General features: G+C 51.1%; 1 protein-coding gene across 2 annotated transcripts in view; it reads left to right on the top strand.

Annotated features, from left to right (window-relative positions):
- Nucleotides 1–17,065, top strand: part of PI4KA (phosphatidylinositol 4-kinase alpha) — a 147,403-nt gene that overhangs the window by 112,173 nt on the left and 18,165 nt on the right. For both annotated transcript variants that reach the window (XM_003281433.4, XM_030815901.1), the window contains exons 31-42: nucleotides 565–721; nucleotides 974–1,101; nucleotides 8,457–8,615; nucleotides 8,816–8,967; nucleotides 9,167–9,274; nucleotides 9,911–10,038; nucleotides 13,080–13,199; nucleotides 13,382–13,461; nucleotides 13,586–13,779; nucleotides 15,218–15,308; nucleotides 15,685–15,852; nucleotides 16,540–16,593. In XM_003281433.4, the coding sequence (XP_003281481.2) occupies nucleotides 565–721; nucleotides 974–1,101; nucleotides 8,457–8,615; nucleotides 8,816–8,967; nucleotides 9,167–9,274; nucleotides 9,911–10,038; nucleotides 13,080–13,199; nucleotides 13,382–13,461; nucleotides 13,586–13,779; nucleotides 15,218–15,308; nucleotides 15,685–15,852; nucleotides 16,540–16,593 (1,539 nt within the window). The remainder of the gene's footprint in view (nucleotides 1–564; nucleotides 722–973; nucleotides 1,102–8,456; nucleotides 8,616–8,815; nucleotides 8,968–9,166; nucleotides 9,275–9,910; nucleotides 10,039–13,079; nucleotides 13,200–13,381; nucleotides 13,462–13,585; nucleotides 13,780–15,217; nucleotides 15,309–15,684; nucleotides 15,853–16,539; nucleotides 16,594–17,065) is intronic.

Here is a 17,065-nt window from a genome sequence, read left to right as displayed (position 1 = left end):
TGTCTCTACTAAAATACAAAAATTAGCCAGGCATGGTGGCGCATGCCTGTAATCCAGCTACTTGGGAGGCTGAGGTGGGAGGATCACTTGAACCCAGGAGGCGGAGGTTGCACTGAGTCAAGATCATGCCACTGCACTCCAACCTGAGCATCAGAGTGAGACTCCCTCTCTCAAAAAATAATAAGGAGGCTGATATTGTTGTTTGAGTCATTAATTGAGTTTGAGGAAATGTATTTATCCAGCTCACATTCATGCAGTCCCACCGTGGGTCAGACCCCAGGCTCACTTCTGGGTACAATGGTGAGGGACAAGGTTCCCACCCTTGGGGAACATCTGCAGTGGTGGCACTGCCAACATGCATTTCTAGAGGAGCTGTTCTTTTAAAAAAAGCTGTGATCAGTAGTAGCATCATTGAAATGAGCCTGTCTCTCTGCATGCATGAGCTCCACTTGGGGGCAGTGAGGCACCCACCAGTGCCACCACAAGTGTGGTCTGGTGGTTTCCAAAACCTCACCCACATTGCCTGGATTATATGCTTAGTTGCTGATGAGAATGTTTTTGCAGGTGTATGGAATGATTCGGTTCTCAGGCACCACAGGCCAGATGTCTGACCTGAACAAAATGATGGTCCAGGATCTACATTCAGCTTTAGACCGCAGTCATCCTCAGCACTACACACAGGCCATGTTCAAGCTGACCGCAATGCTCATTAGCAGCAAAGGTAACTCACGGAAGCACTGTGGAATTCTGAGCTTGTTTCTAAATGAATGCTGCCCTTGATGACCCATAGCCAGCTGGAGTACGGGCCGGAGAAGGAGCAGGAGCTCCCACAGTAGAGGAGTATCTGTCATGAGTGGAAGGTCAATAAAAGGCCATCGTTGGCCCCAGCTGGTCAATTCTTGTTGGCCTAGGGAAGCTGTTTTGGGGTTCAGCCATTGTTGGAGGCCTCTGACTGACGTGTGTTCGGTTCCAGATTGTGACCCGCAGCTCCTTCATCATCTGTGCTGGGGTCCCCTCCGGATGTTCAATGAGCATGGCATGGAGACGGCCCTGGCCTGCTGGGAATGGCTGCTGGCCGGCAAGGATGGAGTGGAAGTGCCGGTAGGATCCTGACCTCGGGTTGGCACTGAGGATGGGATGGGATAAGAGATGGGAAGAGCCTTCCCTGGTGCTGCCACCACCAAGCATGGAGACACTGGGCAAGCCCCTCACCTTCTCAAGCCTCAGTCTCCTTATAGAGTCTATTATTATACCTAACAGTCACAGAAAATAGAATATATGTTAACAGCATCCCACTGAGGCCCAGAAGCCGTTATCTCCCAAAACCTCGGTAGGGGGAGCCATTTCCCTACTGAAATTGGAAAAATCCAGCTTTTTGAACACCTGTTAACTTTGAATCTGATTAGGAGCAGTTGTGTTTGTCCACGGGAACGTTTTTCTTGACCTAATCTTGGGATCAGCCCCCTTTCCCTGCATCCATATTTCTGGAGTTGCTACTGCGGGGGGCCCACAAGGAAGTTTATACTCACCTTTCAGCTGATTAGATAAACGCTTAAGAACAATTTTATTTTTCAAAGATCCTATTAACTGTCAGGGTAGCAGGGAATTTGACATGTTTTCTGTGTTTCTTAGGATCAGTTGAAATGAGTGGTCAGAAAGGGGGATTTTGATTTTCTTGTTCCCTCAGGAAAATTGGAATATTTCCAAAAATGGAATTAAAATGTTCCAGGCTGGTGGCGGTGGCAGTGATGATATTTGCCTGATATTTCATAACCTCATGGGGTTTGTATCAATCACACCATTCAGCGCTCTTAGGAAACATTTTGGTCCAGTGGGCGCCTGGGGGAGGTTATCTAGTCAGGGGGACACCTGTGAAGTCAGGGGAGTGCTGGGTTCTCAGCCTGACCAGCCTGCTCCCATCAAATATATGCAGAAGGGCCTGTGGAAGTCACGCTTCAGCCTGCAGGGCTCTGATTTCTGGGCGGGGCTCCTCACCTGCATGGTAGGCATCATAACAAGAGCACCTGCATCCTAGTGAGCTGTTGGTAAATGACAACTGGAGTGGCCACAGCAGTTATAGTTCTTGCCAGGGAGAGGATTCTGCAGAGACAGCTGTATACCATTGCCATTATGGATACCCACTGCCATTATGACACCCAATTTCTCCCTCTAATTCCTTGTGTCCTGTTTTCATATTTTACTACTGTATGCATTAGACCTTATAATGTTTCTGTTCAAAAAAAGTCAAAAGTCTTTCAAAGAAATTAAGATGAGGCTTTGTTACAGCATTATAATTTATCCAAATGTTTTTCATCACTCACACTTTTACAGTCTTCCCGTGATCTCCACTGCCAAGTAATTTTCTTTAACAGTTCCAGTAATGCAGATCTGCTGGAAATGAATTCTCTCATCTTAGTTCACCTTCATCTTTGATGCATATGGATTATTTTTTCTAGGCCCAGGATTCTAGGTTGATAGTTTTTTGTTTTATTGTTTTTAGCATTTCAGATATTATCTTCTATTGTCTATTAGCTTGCATTGTTTCTGGAGAGAAGTCAACAGTCTTTTTGTTTCTCAGTACAGCCGGCCCTCCTTATCCATGGGTTCCACATCCCGGAACCAGTTCCCCTGAGGATACCAAGGATGACTGTATATGTTATTGTTTTTCTTTTGACTACTTGTTGGATGTTTCTATTTATCTTTCATTTTTAGTCGTTTGACTGTGTGTGATTTTCATTGTATTCTGTTGGAATTCATTGAGCTTCTTAATTTTAGGGATTTAGGATTTTCATCAAACTTGGAAATCTTGAGGTCAATATTTGTTTGTCATTTCTTTTTCTTTTTTTTTTTTTTACTTCCTAGGCTCTTAAGGTCAATATTTTTTTAGTTTTTTTTTTTTTACTTCATTCTCTCTTCTCCTTTTGGGATTCCAGGTACACATATATTAGTGACTTGGTATTGTCCCATAGATCATCGACATTCTCTGTAGTCTTTTTCAGTTTTTCAGGGTTTTTCTCTTTCATTTGGTTTATTTTTTTTTAACCTATATACCAGTTCACTGTTCTTTTCTTCTGCTTTATTCATTCTGCTGTAAAACCATCTTATATGTTTTTTATTTCAGATACAATTCTCAGATCTAGAAAACAAAACAAAAAATAAATAAATATTAAATTTAATTTAAAAATAAGAAAAAGAAATCCAGATCTAGGATTTCTAGTTAATTCTTTTTTTTTTTTTTTTTTTTTTTTGAGATGGGGTCTCACTCTGTTGCCCAGGCAGGAGTGCAGTGGCATAATCTTGGCTCACTGCAACCTCCACCTCCTGGGTTCAAGTGATTCTCCCACCTCAGCCTCCCAAGTAAGTGGGATTACAGGCACCGGCCATCATGCCTGGCTAATATTTGTATTTTTGTACAGACAGGGTTTCACCATGTTGGCCGGGCTGGTCTTGGACTCCTGACCGCAGGTGATGCGCCTGCCTCAGCCTCCCAGAGTGCTGGGATTACAGGCATGAGCCACCACCCCTGGCCATTTAATTCTTTTTTCTAGTTTGCATTTTCTGCTGCTGAGATTCTCTTACTTTCATGCATTCTTTCCATTATTTCTTATAAGTCTTTGAGCTTATTTATTGTAATTATTTTTATATCCTTATCTGGTCTGTTCTTATATTTGAGTCATCTTGGGTCACTTTCTTTTTATCTTTTTTCTTCACTGTTTGAAAGTTTTTGTTTCTATACTGGGCATTGTTCATTTAAATAAAACTGACAGTTGAAGAGGACTGCTGTATATTTTCCCAGAGAGAAGGAGGTCTTTATTTTTTTTCTTTTTTCTTTCTTTTTTTTTTTTTTTCTGAAGACAGTCTTGCTATGTTGCCCAGGCTGACGTCAAATTCCTGGGCTCAAGTGATCCTCCTGCCTCGGCCTCCTGACCCAGTAGCTGGGACTTTTTGTTGTTGCTTTTGTGTGTGTGTGTGTGTGACTGAGTCTCGCTCTGTTGCCAGGCTGGAATGCAATGGTGCAATCTCGGCTCACTGCAACCTCCGCCTCCTGGGTTCAAGCGATTCTTCTGCCTCAGCCTCCCAAGTAGCTGGGATTACAAGCATGCACCACCACACCCAGCTAATTTTTGTATTTTTAGTAGAGATGGGGTTTCACCATGTTGGCCAGGCTGGTCTCGAACTCCTGACCTTGTGATCCGCCCGCCTCGGCCTCCCAAAGTGCTGGGATTACAGGCGTAAGCCACCGCGCCTGTCCGAGATGTCTTTCTTATGTCTGGTGGCTCCTGCTCCTACTCAATAGCTGGTCTTGGCAGGAAGTATGGGTTCTTCCTGCTTTTTACCCCACTTCCTTTTTTTTTATTTTAAGCAAAATTGGGACAGGTATCTTAAAGGGATTTTTATTCAAACCAAATTACTGTTTCATTTGGGGTCTTTTGGAGTCCAGCTTGCACTTCCTACTCCTGCCATCTCCAGTGGCTCAGCTGGCCTCAGGTCCCTTGGCCTGTGTCAGGCTTCTCCACCCACTCACACTCACACCTGGCACTGGCCCCAGCAGCACGTGGTCATTCAGGTCCTCACTCCCTGTCTCTGCCTCCACAAGGACCTGACCTGTCCAGGTCCCATAGTGCCCAGGAGATGAAGAGATGTCACACTTGCTGTTTGCATCTCAGCGTGGGGACAGTGGGGGAGCCTGATCTCCTTACAGGGATCTGGGACCTTCATTTCACTGAGAGGGGAAAGATTCGTGATCCTTGTATGATACTTAAAATTCATGACCCAAAATAAATGCATGTGGGCTGCACTAGTAACTGATAACTTGCTCTGGTCCTGCTGTGTGCCCAACTTAAGCAGGGCATTATATGTATATTACTCTCCTGTCCATCGAACCCAGGCGCTGGGGTCTAGGCTGACTGTTGCAGTTTCCCCCACACCCTGAGGCTGTCCTCCTCTGGGCTCAGGAGGGACCCGATCCTGGGAAGTCTTAGCCACACTCACTCCTGTGTGGGCCCAGGTGCCCACCTGCCTGCACACACCTGCCTACATACTATCTCTTGGTGGGACTCTCCACTTCCCAGAAGAGGACAAGTGTGCCCTCCTCTCAGGGTCTTCTGGAAGCCCTGGTTTCACCACAAATTGTGACTGTCAGGACACAGTGCTGCTATGGTCAGGATTCCTTTCCACATGCTGCTTCAGCCTCAGACCTCGGTGGGCCTTAAGAATAGGGGCTGCTCAGCCAGGCGCAGTGGCTCACGCCTGTAATCCCAGCACTTTGGGAGGCCAAGGCGGGTGGATCACCTGAGGTCGGGAGTTCGAGACCAGCCTGACCAATATAGAGAAACCCTGTCTCTACTAAATATACAAAATTAGCCAGGTGTGGTGGCATGTGCCTGTAATCCCAGCTACTTAGGAGGCTGAGGCAGGAGAATCGCTTGAACCCAGGAGGCGGAGGTTGCAGTGAATCACACCATTGCACTCCAGCCTGGGCAACAAGAGCGAAACTCCGTCTCAAAAAAAAAAAAAAAAAAAAAAGAAAAGAAAAAGAGTAGGGGCTGTAGCCGTTCCCATTTCACAGGGCACTGGGGGTGCTCCTGACCACGTGTCAGCCCTCACATTGTGTCTGGGGCTCTGGAGCCCAGATCCGTCTCTCTCCGCTCCACTTCCTTAGTCCAGGTGCCCTTGAACCTCTGGCCTCCCTGTCTGGTCCTTAGATAGGAGTGGGTCCTCAGATAGGAGTGGGTTGGTTGACCCCTGGGGGCAGGGCAGATGGAGTACGGATATCACTAACGGGTCCCAGATGGTAGGAGAACAGATCAGCTCAGGGAAAGCTGCTCACAGCCTCCTTCAGAGCTCTGGGTCTTGAAAGCAGCTGTTGTGGGAGCCTAACTGCTTTTCCCAGGGACTTAAGACCTTTGTAATTTTTGTAGCCCTTTCATCCTCCAGAATGAAGGGGCCTTCTTGAGCTCAGGGCCTTCTCAGTACTGGCATGCCCCAGGACTCCTCCTCCCTGCCTGGGCACTCTGGCCAGCTCCACTGCTTAGCCAGCCCAGTCACTCCTAGTCCAGGTGCATCCCTTCAGTGGCTTGGCCCACAGCCCGCATGGTGAACTGATTAGCAGCCCCAACTAATGGGTCCAACCTCAGCTCCAGACACCGCTACACTGGTCTCTCCCTGGCCACCATCACTGTTGATGCCAGTGTGGCCCCTCCCTTTACTGTAGATGTCAGCGAGGTCCCCTTCACTGTAGATGCCAGCGAGGCCCCTCCCTTCACTGTAGATGCCAGCATGGCCCTTCCCTTCACTGTAGATGCCAGCATGGCCCTTCCCTTCACTGTAGATGCCAGCGAGGTCCTTCTCTCTGCTCAGACATCTTTGACTCCCTCTTATGCACATCCCACAGATGACTCTCGGCACATCCCACAGATGACTCTCAGCACATCCCATCACCTTCACCTTTGAGGTTTATCCAGGATCTGACAAGTCCCAGCATCCCAGCTGCTGCCCCCTGGCCTGGCCTCCTGCTCCCCACCCCCAGGCATCTTCCCCTTCTCCACTTGCAGTTGGCGCAAGCCAGGGGGGAATCAGAGCCTCCCTACAGACTCGAAGGTGGGCTTGTTTCTGTGACCTGCAAGCCCCCTTCCCACCTGACTTCCATCCTCTCTCTTCCCCTCGCTTGCTGTGCTGTGGCCATGCTGGGGTCCTGCTTGCACTTCCCACGGATGATTCTCAGCACATCCCATCAGTTTCACTTTTGAAGGTGCCCTCCTGGGCTGCTCCCACCATAGGCCGCGTCATGCATTCCCTCTTCTCAGACAGCCGTGCCTTGTACCTCACTCCTGCATCTCCTCCAGGGCTCATCTCAGATGTCTCCTCCTTGCCAGGGCTCTCCCTGGCCACCTGATCTGTCACACGCTCACTCGCACTGCTGTTTCTTAGTGTTTCTCGGTGTGTGTAGCTTATTTCTTGTTGTCTGTGGTCCCCACCATAGACTGTGTGGTCATGTTTGTCTTCATTCACAGCACCATGCCCAGAGTCCACGAGGCCCAAGCACAGAGGCAGCCACCAGGATGTGGTTGTTTAACAAATAGGTGGGAGTGTGTCTCTGCCATGGCTTCTTGTCCGTGGCAGTTCTGGGGTCCCCCCCCCATTTTTTTGCTCACTTGTCTGCTTCCATAAGACTAATCGGTCTGCAGGAAACAGAAAGCAGGCTGTAGTGCCTTGTCCCCCAGGAGTCCTCACCCCATGGGCAGCTTAGAGGGAAGCAGCAGACGGAGCCCCGCCCCAGGCTCCCATTGGCTCCTGGCCATCCTGGGCTTATGTGGCCTTTGTCTCCACCCTCACAGCCTCCAGATGGCTTCTGTGCCTCCCAGCAGGAAGGAAGACAAGGACAGAGTGCAAAAGGCAGAGGCCAGCTGCCTTGACCTTATGAAGCTCACCCTGGCCTGTGTTCCCAGGGTCTTGCCCAGTTCACTCTCCCTGGCTCATTAGAGTGGCTGGGGAGAACAGTGGCCGCCTCAGCCAGCAGGGACCCTGGCTGAGAGCCCTGTGACTGGCCGCGTGGCCACCCTGATCCACCTCATGAGGAAGAAGGGAGGGGATGGGTACTGGGGAGGGAGCCGCGGTGTGTATTCTACTCACTAGGCCTCATTGCCACCTCTGCAGAGGCGCTTGGAGCCCTTGTAGAAGCTGGTGTTGCTGGAACAGAGGGATAGAATCCTCTATGGCCAGACACCAAATGCTGTTTCTTGGTGTCCTTGTAAAAACATCCAGAAATTGTGGGGGCTTTCCATGTGTGAGCTGCACCTCTTACTCTCTCCAGCACCCAGGTGTCTCCCGGGCAACATGCTGCTCCCTCTGGGCACCCCTCATGCCCCCCACGGAATGGGGACCCGGCTGAGTATGACTGGGCCGTGGGAGCAGCCTGACCCTGGGCTCCCAGGCCTGGCCATGGTGGCTGCAGGCTCGCCTCGGCTCCATGGGCCTTTCCTGATCTGGTTATCGAGATGAAGGCATCGGGTAGGGTCTGTGTGGGGTGGAGAGGAGGAGCCAGGCTCTGGATCCAGAACCCTCTTCTGTCCTTGCCAGCTCAGCAGCCCACACAGGAGTCTTCCCACTCACAGCCACAGAGGGTTCTCAGGGTTATAGAGAAGAGTCACCTACCCAGTGCCTGTCAGGGCATCAGGCACATCCCGGGTGCTGCCACCTCACACCCTGCGATGTCCACACCGTGAACTGGGTTGAACAGAATACAGCCTTGAGAGGCTGGAGAAAATACACCAAGCACTGACACGGATGACCCTGGGATGTGGGACTATAGGCGATCTTCGTTTTTTTCTTCATACTTTTCTTGGTTTCTAAATCTTATTCAGTGAGCACATGTTCCTTTTTTTAATTAGAGAAAACATGACAGTAGCCCCTTTTTGTGTTTCACAGAGGAACTAACATTCCTTCTTTACCTGTAGTTCATGCGGGAGATGGCAGGGGCCTGGCACATGACGGTGGAGCAGAAATTTGGCCTGTTTTCTGCTGAGATAAAGGAAGCAGACCCCCTGGCTGCCTCAGAAGCGAGTCAACCCAAACCCTGTCCCCCTGAAGTGACCCCCCACTACATCTGGATCGACGTATGTGCCTGTTCCCCCACCAAGGCTCTGGGGTGCTCCACCTGGGGGGCCAGGACTGTTCCTGGGGTGGGGGTAGCCGAGCCCAAGGCCTCCGGCAAGCCCGGCCAGTCAGCCCAGAACCTCTCCTCAGCTGTCTCTGCTGGCCCCAGGGTTAGCCTGGCTTAGCCCCACCACCACAGCGTCTTCCTCTTTTCGCTCAGTTCCTGGTGCAGCGGTTTGAGATCGCCAAGTACTGCAGCTCTGACCAAGTGGAGATCTTCTCCAGCCTGCTGCAGCGCTCAATGTCCCTGAACATCGGCGGGGCCAAGGGGAGCATGAACCGGCACGTGGCGGCCATCGGGCCCCGCTTCAAGTGAGGGCCCTCTTCCTGGGAAGCACAGGGCCCCTGGTGTGTACAGTGTGTCATGGGGCGTCTGTATATCACGGTACTTCTGTAGACGGGGAACACATTTCAGTGAGCTGCTCCTAGAAGGGCAGGGAAGAGAGTCCAGAAGGTGGACTTGGCCCCAGGCCAGGCTCCTGCTCTGACCGGGTCCCGGGCTCCCTCACAGGCTGCTGACCCTGGGGCTGTCCCTCCTGCATGCCGACGTGGTTCCAAATGCAACCATCCGTAATGTGCTTCGTGAGAAGATCTACTCCACTGCCTTTGACTACTTCAGGTACTCCCCCAAGATATGCTGTGCAGTGTCCAGGGACGGCCCAGCCCCTCCAAGTGCTCCATCGCCCCAGACCCCCAGGAAGTCACTCACAGGAATACACAGTTGCCCAGTTGTGCTCACCAACCTCCTCCTTCAGTATCCCTGGCCCCCGGATTTAAATACCCTTCAGCCCTGTGCATGTGTCCCGTGTACTTAGAGCTAGCCTCCCAGCGAGATGTAGGCAAATTTTCCCTCAGTTCAACTGATTTAGAAGATTAAGTGCATCCATTTAATTTCCCTGTTAATGTGAAGGCTTATTGCACGAAGAATTGCAAACACCCACTGCCTGGGGCTCTGCACCCATAGGCTGTGCTGTTGTATGAGTGCAGCTTCCTTGCCCTGATCTGCCACAAGTGCAGCTTCAGTGGAAAGCTGTAGGGGCTGCTGTGGGCAGTGAGGGAGGAGGGCATAAGAGGGCTCCTGAGCCACCACACCTTCCCATGGGAATGGGCCAGATCATCCTTGCTAATGACTGGCTTTGGGCTGACCTTTTGTCATTAAGAAACTGTCTACATCACCTTCTCACTGCTTTGTATGACTGACCTCTAGTCCCTGACTCCAGACACTCAGCCCTTGTCCTCTTATGGTTGTTTGAAGCTGTCCCCCAAAGTTCCCTACTCAAGGAGAGAAGCGGCTGCGTGAAGACATAAGCATCATGATTAAGTTTTGGACCGCCATGTTCTCAGATAAGAAGTACCTGACCGCCAGCCAGCTTGTTCCCCCAGGTAACCCTCAGCAGTGCAGCCGCTCATGGTGGAGGCAGGCAGGACAGGGGTGCAACATGGGCAGCCCTGAGGGTGCCAGAGGTAGGGACGGAAAAGCAGTTAGAACCCCCGAGCCCTGGCCTTGGCTGTGTTGCACCGTCATTGGAGGCTGGTGCATGCCTGGCTCTGCTTCTCCTCTGGCCTGAGTTGAGAAGCATAAACACGCACCCGAGGCACCTGAGCAGACTCCACTCACCGCGCTTTCCCTGCGCTGGCACCAGCTGCGATCACACACCCCTCTGAGCAGACGGCTGCGTTCACACACCCCTCTGAGCAGCTGACAGCCCAGGATTGGGCTGAGGCTGGTGCACACCCACATGACTGGGGTCGTCTTGTAGGAGGCAGTCAAATGGACAGGTGATTTCAATATGAGGGAACTGTGGGAGCACTCCTCGGGGACAGACACTTGGCCCATCCAGAGTGGGGGAATCAGAGATGGTTTTCTGGAAGAGAGACAGTTGAGCTGAGTCTGAAAGGCTGCACTGGCGTGCAGGGTGGACAGGGCAAAGCATTCCAGGGAAGGGAATGCCTAATGAAAACACACCACGCAAACAAGCAGCAAACCTCTGCAAGGAGGCTGTGCCCTGTTCTCCCAGCACCTAGCTGATTACTAAGCACAGATTGAGAGACGAGAGAGGGTTTTTTTTTTTTTTTTTTTTTTTTTGAGAGACGAGTCTCACTCTGTCGCCCAGGCTGAAGTGCAGTAGTGCGATCTTGGCTCACTGCAACCTCTGCCTCCTGGGTTCAAGCAATTCTCCTGCCTCAGCCTCCTGAGTAGCTGGAACTACAGGTGCTCGCCACCATGCCTGGCTAATTTTTTTATTTTATTTATTTATTTTTATTTATTTTTTTTTTATTTTTGAGACAGAGTCTTGATCTGTCGCCCAGGCTGGAGTGCAGTGGCATGATCTCGGCTCACTGGAAGCTCTGCCTCCTGGGTACATGCCATTCTCCTGCCTCAGCCTCCTGAGTAGCTGGGACTACAGGCACCCGCCACCAAGCCCGGCTAATTTTTTGTATTTTTTTAGTAGAGACGAGGTTTCACCGTGTTAGCCAGGATGGTCTCGATCTCCTGACCTCGTGATCTACCCACCTCAGCCTCCCAAAGTGCTGGGATTACAGGCGTGAGCCACCGTGCCCAGCCTTTTTTTTAATATATTTTCTTTTGAGACGGAGTCTCACTCTGTCACCCAGGCTGGAATGCAGTGGCGCAGTCTCGGCTCACTGCAAGTTGTGCCTCCCAGGTTCACACCATTCTCCTGCTTCAGCCTCCCGAGTAGCTGGGACTACAGGCGCCCACTACCATGCCCGGCTAATTTTTTGTATTTTTAGTAGAGACGGGGTTTCACCGTGTTAGCCAGGATGGTCTCGATCTCCTGACCTCGTGATCCACCCACCTCAGCCACCCAAAGTGCTAGGATTACAGGCATGAGCCACCGCGCCTGGCCAATTTTTTTATTTTTTAGTAGAGACGGGGTTTCACCATATTGGCCAGGCTGGTCTCAAACTCCTGACCTTGTGATCCGCCTGCCTCAGCCTCCTAAAGTGCTGGGATTACAGGTGTGAGCCACATTGCCCGGCTAAGAGGATTTTCTTTAGCAGACCCATGGCTGACAACCTAACTAGCAGGAAAAGGAAAGAAAAAAGCAGATGCAGTGATTTTCTAAGGCGGCTTTCTGGCTTCACTTAGAAGAGGGAAAACAGTCCTTACAGTCTGCCCCCACAGGCCCTCAAGTTGTCACCATACTAAAGGACTATACATTGCCAGTGATCAGATAACTGCCATCTTTTATCAAGAAAATTATGATATTTGTTTTATTCTATTTTATTTTCTAGTTTTTTTAGAAATGCAGTCACATTCTGTCGCCCAGGCTAGAGTGCAGTAGTGTAATCATAGCTCACTGCAGCCTCAGACTCCTGGGTGCAAGCAATTCTCCCACCCCAGCCTCACAAGCAGCTAAGACTACAGACACATGCCAGCTCCCCCGGCTAATTTTTATTGTTATTGTTGAGACAGGGCGTCTTGCCTTGTTGTCCAGGCTGGCCTCGAACTCCTGGCCTCTAGCAATCCACCTGCCTTAGCTTCCCAAAGTGCTGGGATTACAGGCATGAGCCACTGTGCTCAGCCTATTCTATTTTAAAGGATAGAAGAAGGCCAGGTGCGGTGTCTCACGCCCGTAATCCCAGCACTTTGGGAGGCCAAGGCAGGTGGATCATTTGAGGTAAGGAGTTCGAGACCAGCCTGGCCAATATGGTGAAACCCTATCTCTACTAAAAATACAAAAATTAGCCAGGCATGGTGGTGGGCGCCTGTAGTCCACTACTCGGGAGGCTGAGAAAGGAGAATTGCTTAAACCCAGGAGGCAGAGGTTGCAGTGAGCTGAGATCACGCCATTGCACTCCAGCCTGGGCAACAGAGCGAGACTCCTTCTCAAAAATAAAAAATAGGCTGGGCACAGTGGCTCACACCTGTAATCCTAGCACTTTGGGAGGCCGAGGTGGGTGGATCACCTGAGGTCAGGAGTTTGAGACCAGCCTGGCCAACGTGGCGAAACCCCGTCTCTACTAAAAATACAAAAATTAGCTGGGCGTGGTGTCGGGCACCTGTAATCCCAGCTACTTGGGAGGCTGAGGCAGGAGAATCACTTGAACCTGGGAGGCGGAGGTTGCAGTGAGCCGAGATCACGTCATTGCACTCCACCCAGGGCAACAGGAGCAAAACTCCATCTCAAAAATAAGTAAATAAAAAATTTCTGAAAAGGTTAAAAGAAATATAATAAAAATGTTTAAACATTCCATCTAGAATAGTTAAAATAAAGAACTTCTCACGCTTTTGGAAAACTCACCATCCAGACAGGTTTGTTCCTGCAGTCGATTCCAGGACTCCAGAAAGTACCCGCTCTACCACTAATTGCCTTATCTCTGGTGAATAGTAGTTTATTTTTTGTGGTACCTTTTCTTGAGCCACCTCACTCTAGAATCAACAATGTGTTTGCCCTCAGATAATCAGGACACCCGGAGCAACCTGGACATAACTGTCGGCTCTCGGCAACAAGCCACCCAAGGCTGGATCAACACATACCCCCTGTCCAGCGGCATGTCCACCATCTCCAAGAAGTCAGGTCGGTGGGAGGTGTGCTGCTGGGGCCATCACATGCAAGTTATCATTCTAGTTGCAAGCTGCTTGATGGACACTTGCTCAGACAGCAGAACAGAGCGCACTGCAAGCTTCCTCTAGGTTTAGAAACTCAGGGCAGACAGGTGGCATCTGAGGACTTCACCTGTGCTTTGTCTTTCCTCCTAGGCATGTCTAAGAAAACCAACCGGGGCTCCCAGCTGCACAAATACTACATGAAGCGCAGAACGCTGCTGCTATCCCTGCTGGTAAGGCTCACAGGTGCAGCTGTGCCTGCTGCCTGCCACCTGCCTGTACAACACCTGGTGGCCGGGGCAGCGTGTGGCACTCATGGAAGGTGTGCATATCAGGCCTTATATCTTATCTTGCCAGGCCACCGAGATTGAGCGTCTCATCACATGGTACAACCCGCTGTCCGCCCCGGAACTGGAGCTAGACCAGGCCGGAGAGAACAGCGTGGCCAACTGGAGATCTAAGTACATCAGCCTGAGTGAGAAGCAATGGAAGGACAACGTGAACCTCGCCTGGAGCATCTCTCCCTACCTGGCTGTGCAGCTGCCTGCCAGGTGGGCTCCCGGGCACCACAGCCTGACACAGGCCTCACCAGAGGTCCAGCATAGGGTGCTTGCCAGCTGGGTCATGAGTGCTCAGGAGTGCCCTGCAGCCCCTCTCAAGGATGATCAGGAAGTATTCTAGTCCTCGAGCCCCAGGACACTCCCCCAGTCCTGTGCAGAGATAACCCAGCAACCCTCGTGATCTTTTCAGATGCCTGCCTGGGGTGCTGCAGCAGCTAGAGCCTAGGGAGGTAGCAGCAGGGTGAATTCAGAGCCAAGATCTGATTCATGCCGGATAGGAGGCATGTGGAGGCTGTCACTCCTGGCAGGCAGCTGCCGGAACCGCCTTGGGGAGGGTTTGGGTTTGTTCCTGGATGTCACCTTTTAGTGGCAGAGTATTTGGAGGAGGCACATGCTGCAGACAGCAGCAACATTCCTGTGAACTCTCTGTGGCAGCTCTTATGGGGACAGAACTTCAGACTGTTGGTGGCTGAGAGGGACTGCAGAGTCCCTGTTTAGAATCCCACCAGATGGTCCACAGCCTCCTGTGAATGTGTCCAGGGTGGGTGATTCTCCATTGTGCGCCCAGACCTGCCAATGTACTGCATCCTCTCTCCAGCCCTACTTTGATCCTCTGGAATAGGATCGCAGAGCTCTGCATTGTCTCAAAGCACAGTGTTCATGGGACGGCCACCTTGCATTAGCCTGAGGTGGGAACACCTGGAAACTAGTAGCTGCCCCTTCATGGGCCAGGTGCCTTGTGGCCACCTGGACTGTTGACTGAGACACTGACTCACTGGATGAGTAGCTGTGGAGAGTCAGGAGAGGATATGGTAGGAAAAGGAATAAGAGGCAGGGGTTTTAAGACAAGGATGGTGAAAGGAAGCCCTTTGAACAGTTAAGTGTAGAAAAATTCCTGTTTCTTTAAGAAAGTTCCAGCATTTCATCACAGCGGATTATAATGCTCTTTAAAAAACACTAATGTTCAGACCTACTAGTTAGTGGCATAATAGAACATTTAGCCATCACCTGGCTAAACATTTTATTTAAACTTTTTTTTAAAATTTCTGTGCATATGTAGTAGATGTCTGTATTTATGAGGTGCATGAGATGTTTTGATACAGGCATGCAATGTGAAATAACCACATCTTGGAGAATGGGGTATCCATCCCCTCAAGCATTTGTCCTTGGAGTTACAGACAATCTAGTTACACTCTTTTAAAGTTATTTTTCAATGTACAATTAAGTTATTATTGGCTGTAGTCCCCCTGTTGTGCTATCAAATAGCAGGTCTTCATTCTTTCTATTTGTTTATACCCAAGCCATCACTTGGTATTGATGTGAATCCCTCCAGTTCAGTGTTTCCCCCTGGCTCCCCTCACTCCAGTGTGGTGGGAGAGTGCAGGTTCCCTGGCGAGGCAGCACCACCCATACCCTCTGTGCACTATAGGTTTAAGAACACAGAAGCCATCGGGAACGAAGTGACCCGTCTCGTTCGGTTGGACCCGGGAGCCGTTAGTGATGTGCCTGAAGCGATCAAGGTAGTGTAGCCCACGTACCAGGGCCTGAGTTCAAACTGCATAAAATAGCACACTGCACCCAGAAATGCCTGAAACTAGAAATGAGACAAAAACAGCCACTTGGCAACTTCAGTGCTATTCATGATTTTTCTGATTTCTTGGGTTTTCTATTCCTTGTCTGTAGCATTTATTTTGTTTACAGTAGAAAAAAACGTAATGCACTTCACCCTAATTGCAGTTGCATTGTTTTCCATAACACATCAGAAGCATCTTCCACATGGTTACCGATGCTTAGAAACATCACTTCTCATGGCCGTCCTTGTGTGGCCCGTGGACCAGGTATCTCCAGAGGTCCTGGGACTGCCCAAGCCACAGCATCTCCCCACCTTCTCCACAGTTCCTGGTCACCTGGCACACCATCGACGCCGATGCTCCAGAGCTCAGCCATGTGCTGTGCTGGGCGCCCACAGACCCACCCACGGGCCTCTCCTACTTCTCCAGCATGTACCCGCCGCACCCTCTCACAGCGCAGTACGGGGTGAAAGTCCTGCGGTCCTTCCCTCCGGTGAGCCCAGGGCCCTGCTGAGCTGGCCTCTGGTAGGACTGTGGGGAGGGGTCTTACCTGGTGAGAGGCACAGGCCCCACCATTGGCCATGAGGTCGCCCTGTTACATACTGGTCCTTTCCCTGTTTTTTGTTCAAGTAGTTGTAGAAGATGGATTTTGTTCTAATTCAAATGTGTTCTCTAGTTACATTTATTTTTTAACCTAGTGAGGTGTTTGAGTTAAAGACATAAAGTTAACTTGAGTTTGATTATGAGGCGGCGCGGCAGCTGTGCACACCCCACACGGCAGTGCAGCTGTGCCTTGGAACCCCACAGTGACCTCGCCCGTGGAGGGTCCCTCACTCCTTGTGGGAGCCCAGGGAGCCCACGAGACAGCCATGACGATGGTGGAGAAGGGCCTCTGGAATATTCTAGAGTCTGACCCGCAGCAGACCATTTCCCTGAGGCAGCCTCCCCAGTGAGGAGCGCGAGGCCCTCCCGCCCACTGTAGAGCAGGAGCCTTGCTCCTTTTACCTGTTTCCTCCATTCCTGTGTTCTGAGCCATCAGTCATTTTGCCTGCCATCCTCTGGGCTTTCCCCAGTTTTCAGCCCTGCTGTGAGCAGAGCAGAAGCAGAGGCAGGGCCTGGGCCGTAGGGTTGGGTGGCTCTGCTCTCAGAAGTCATGGCCAACTCTGCTCCTCCTCCACAGGACGCCATCCTCTTCTACATCCCCCAGATTGTGCAGGCCCTCAGGTACGACAAGGTAAGCCTGCACCTGCATGGCCGTCCTCTTCACTCACAGAGTGTGTTCCACACTCAGCCTGTGCCCGGTCTGTCCCCAGCCCTCACAGGCTCCTCAGAGCCTCCTCAGGGGCAGGGCTGCCCAGCAGTCCCCTTGCTCCCCCTACCCCAGCCCCTGTGATTGTCCCTTGATACCCAGTGCTGTGCCAGGGGAAGCCATGTTCACCCACTGCCTCACCCTGAGGCCCAAGCATGCTCTGTGGAGCGAGCCGGTTCTGGGGCTGTTGCCAGCCTGGCTAGGTGGCCTGGCCAGGCTTCCCTCTCATCAGTGGGGTCCCCTCAAATCCCTGAATCCTGCCCTCTTCAGCCAGAAGTGGTGAGGAAGATTAACGAGGTGACGTATGCATTAGTCTGCCAGGGCTGCGTAGCGAAGCACCACAGACTGGGCAGCTTAAATGTCCATTCTCAGAATTGTGGAGGCCAAAAAACAAAAC

Source organism: Nomascus leucogenys, chromosome 7b (genome assembly GCF_006542625.1).
Source record: "Nomascus leucogenys isolate Asia chromosome 7b, Asia_NLE_v1, whole genome shotgun sequence".
NCBI lineage: Eukaryota > Metazoa > Chordata > Mammalia > Primates > Hylobatidae > Nomascus > Nomascus leucogenys.
Note: the sequence above shows the minus strand (reverse complement) of the source record. Positions and strands in the feature narration are given on the sequence as shown.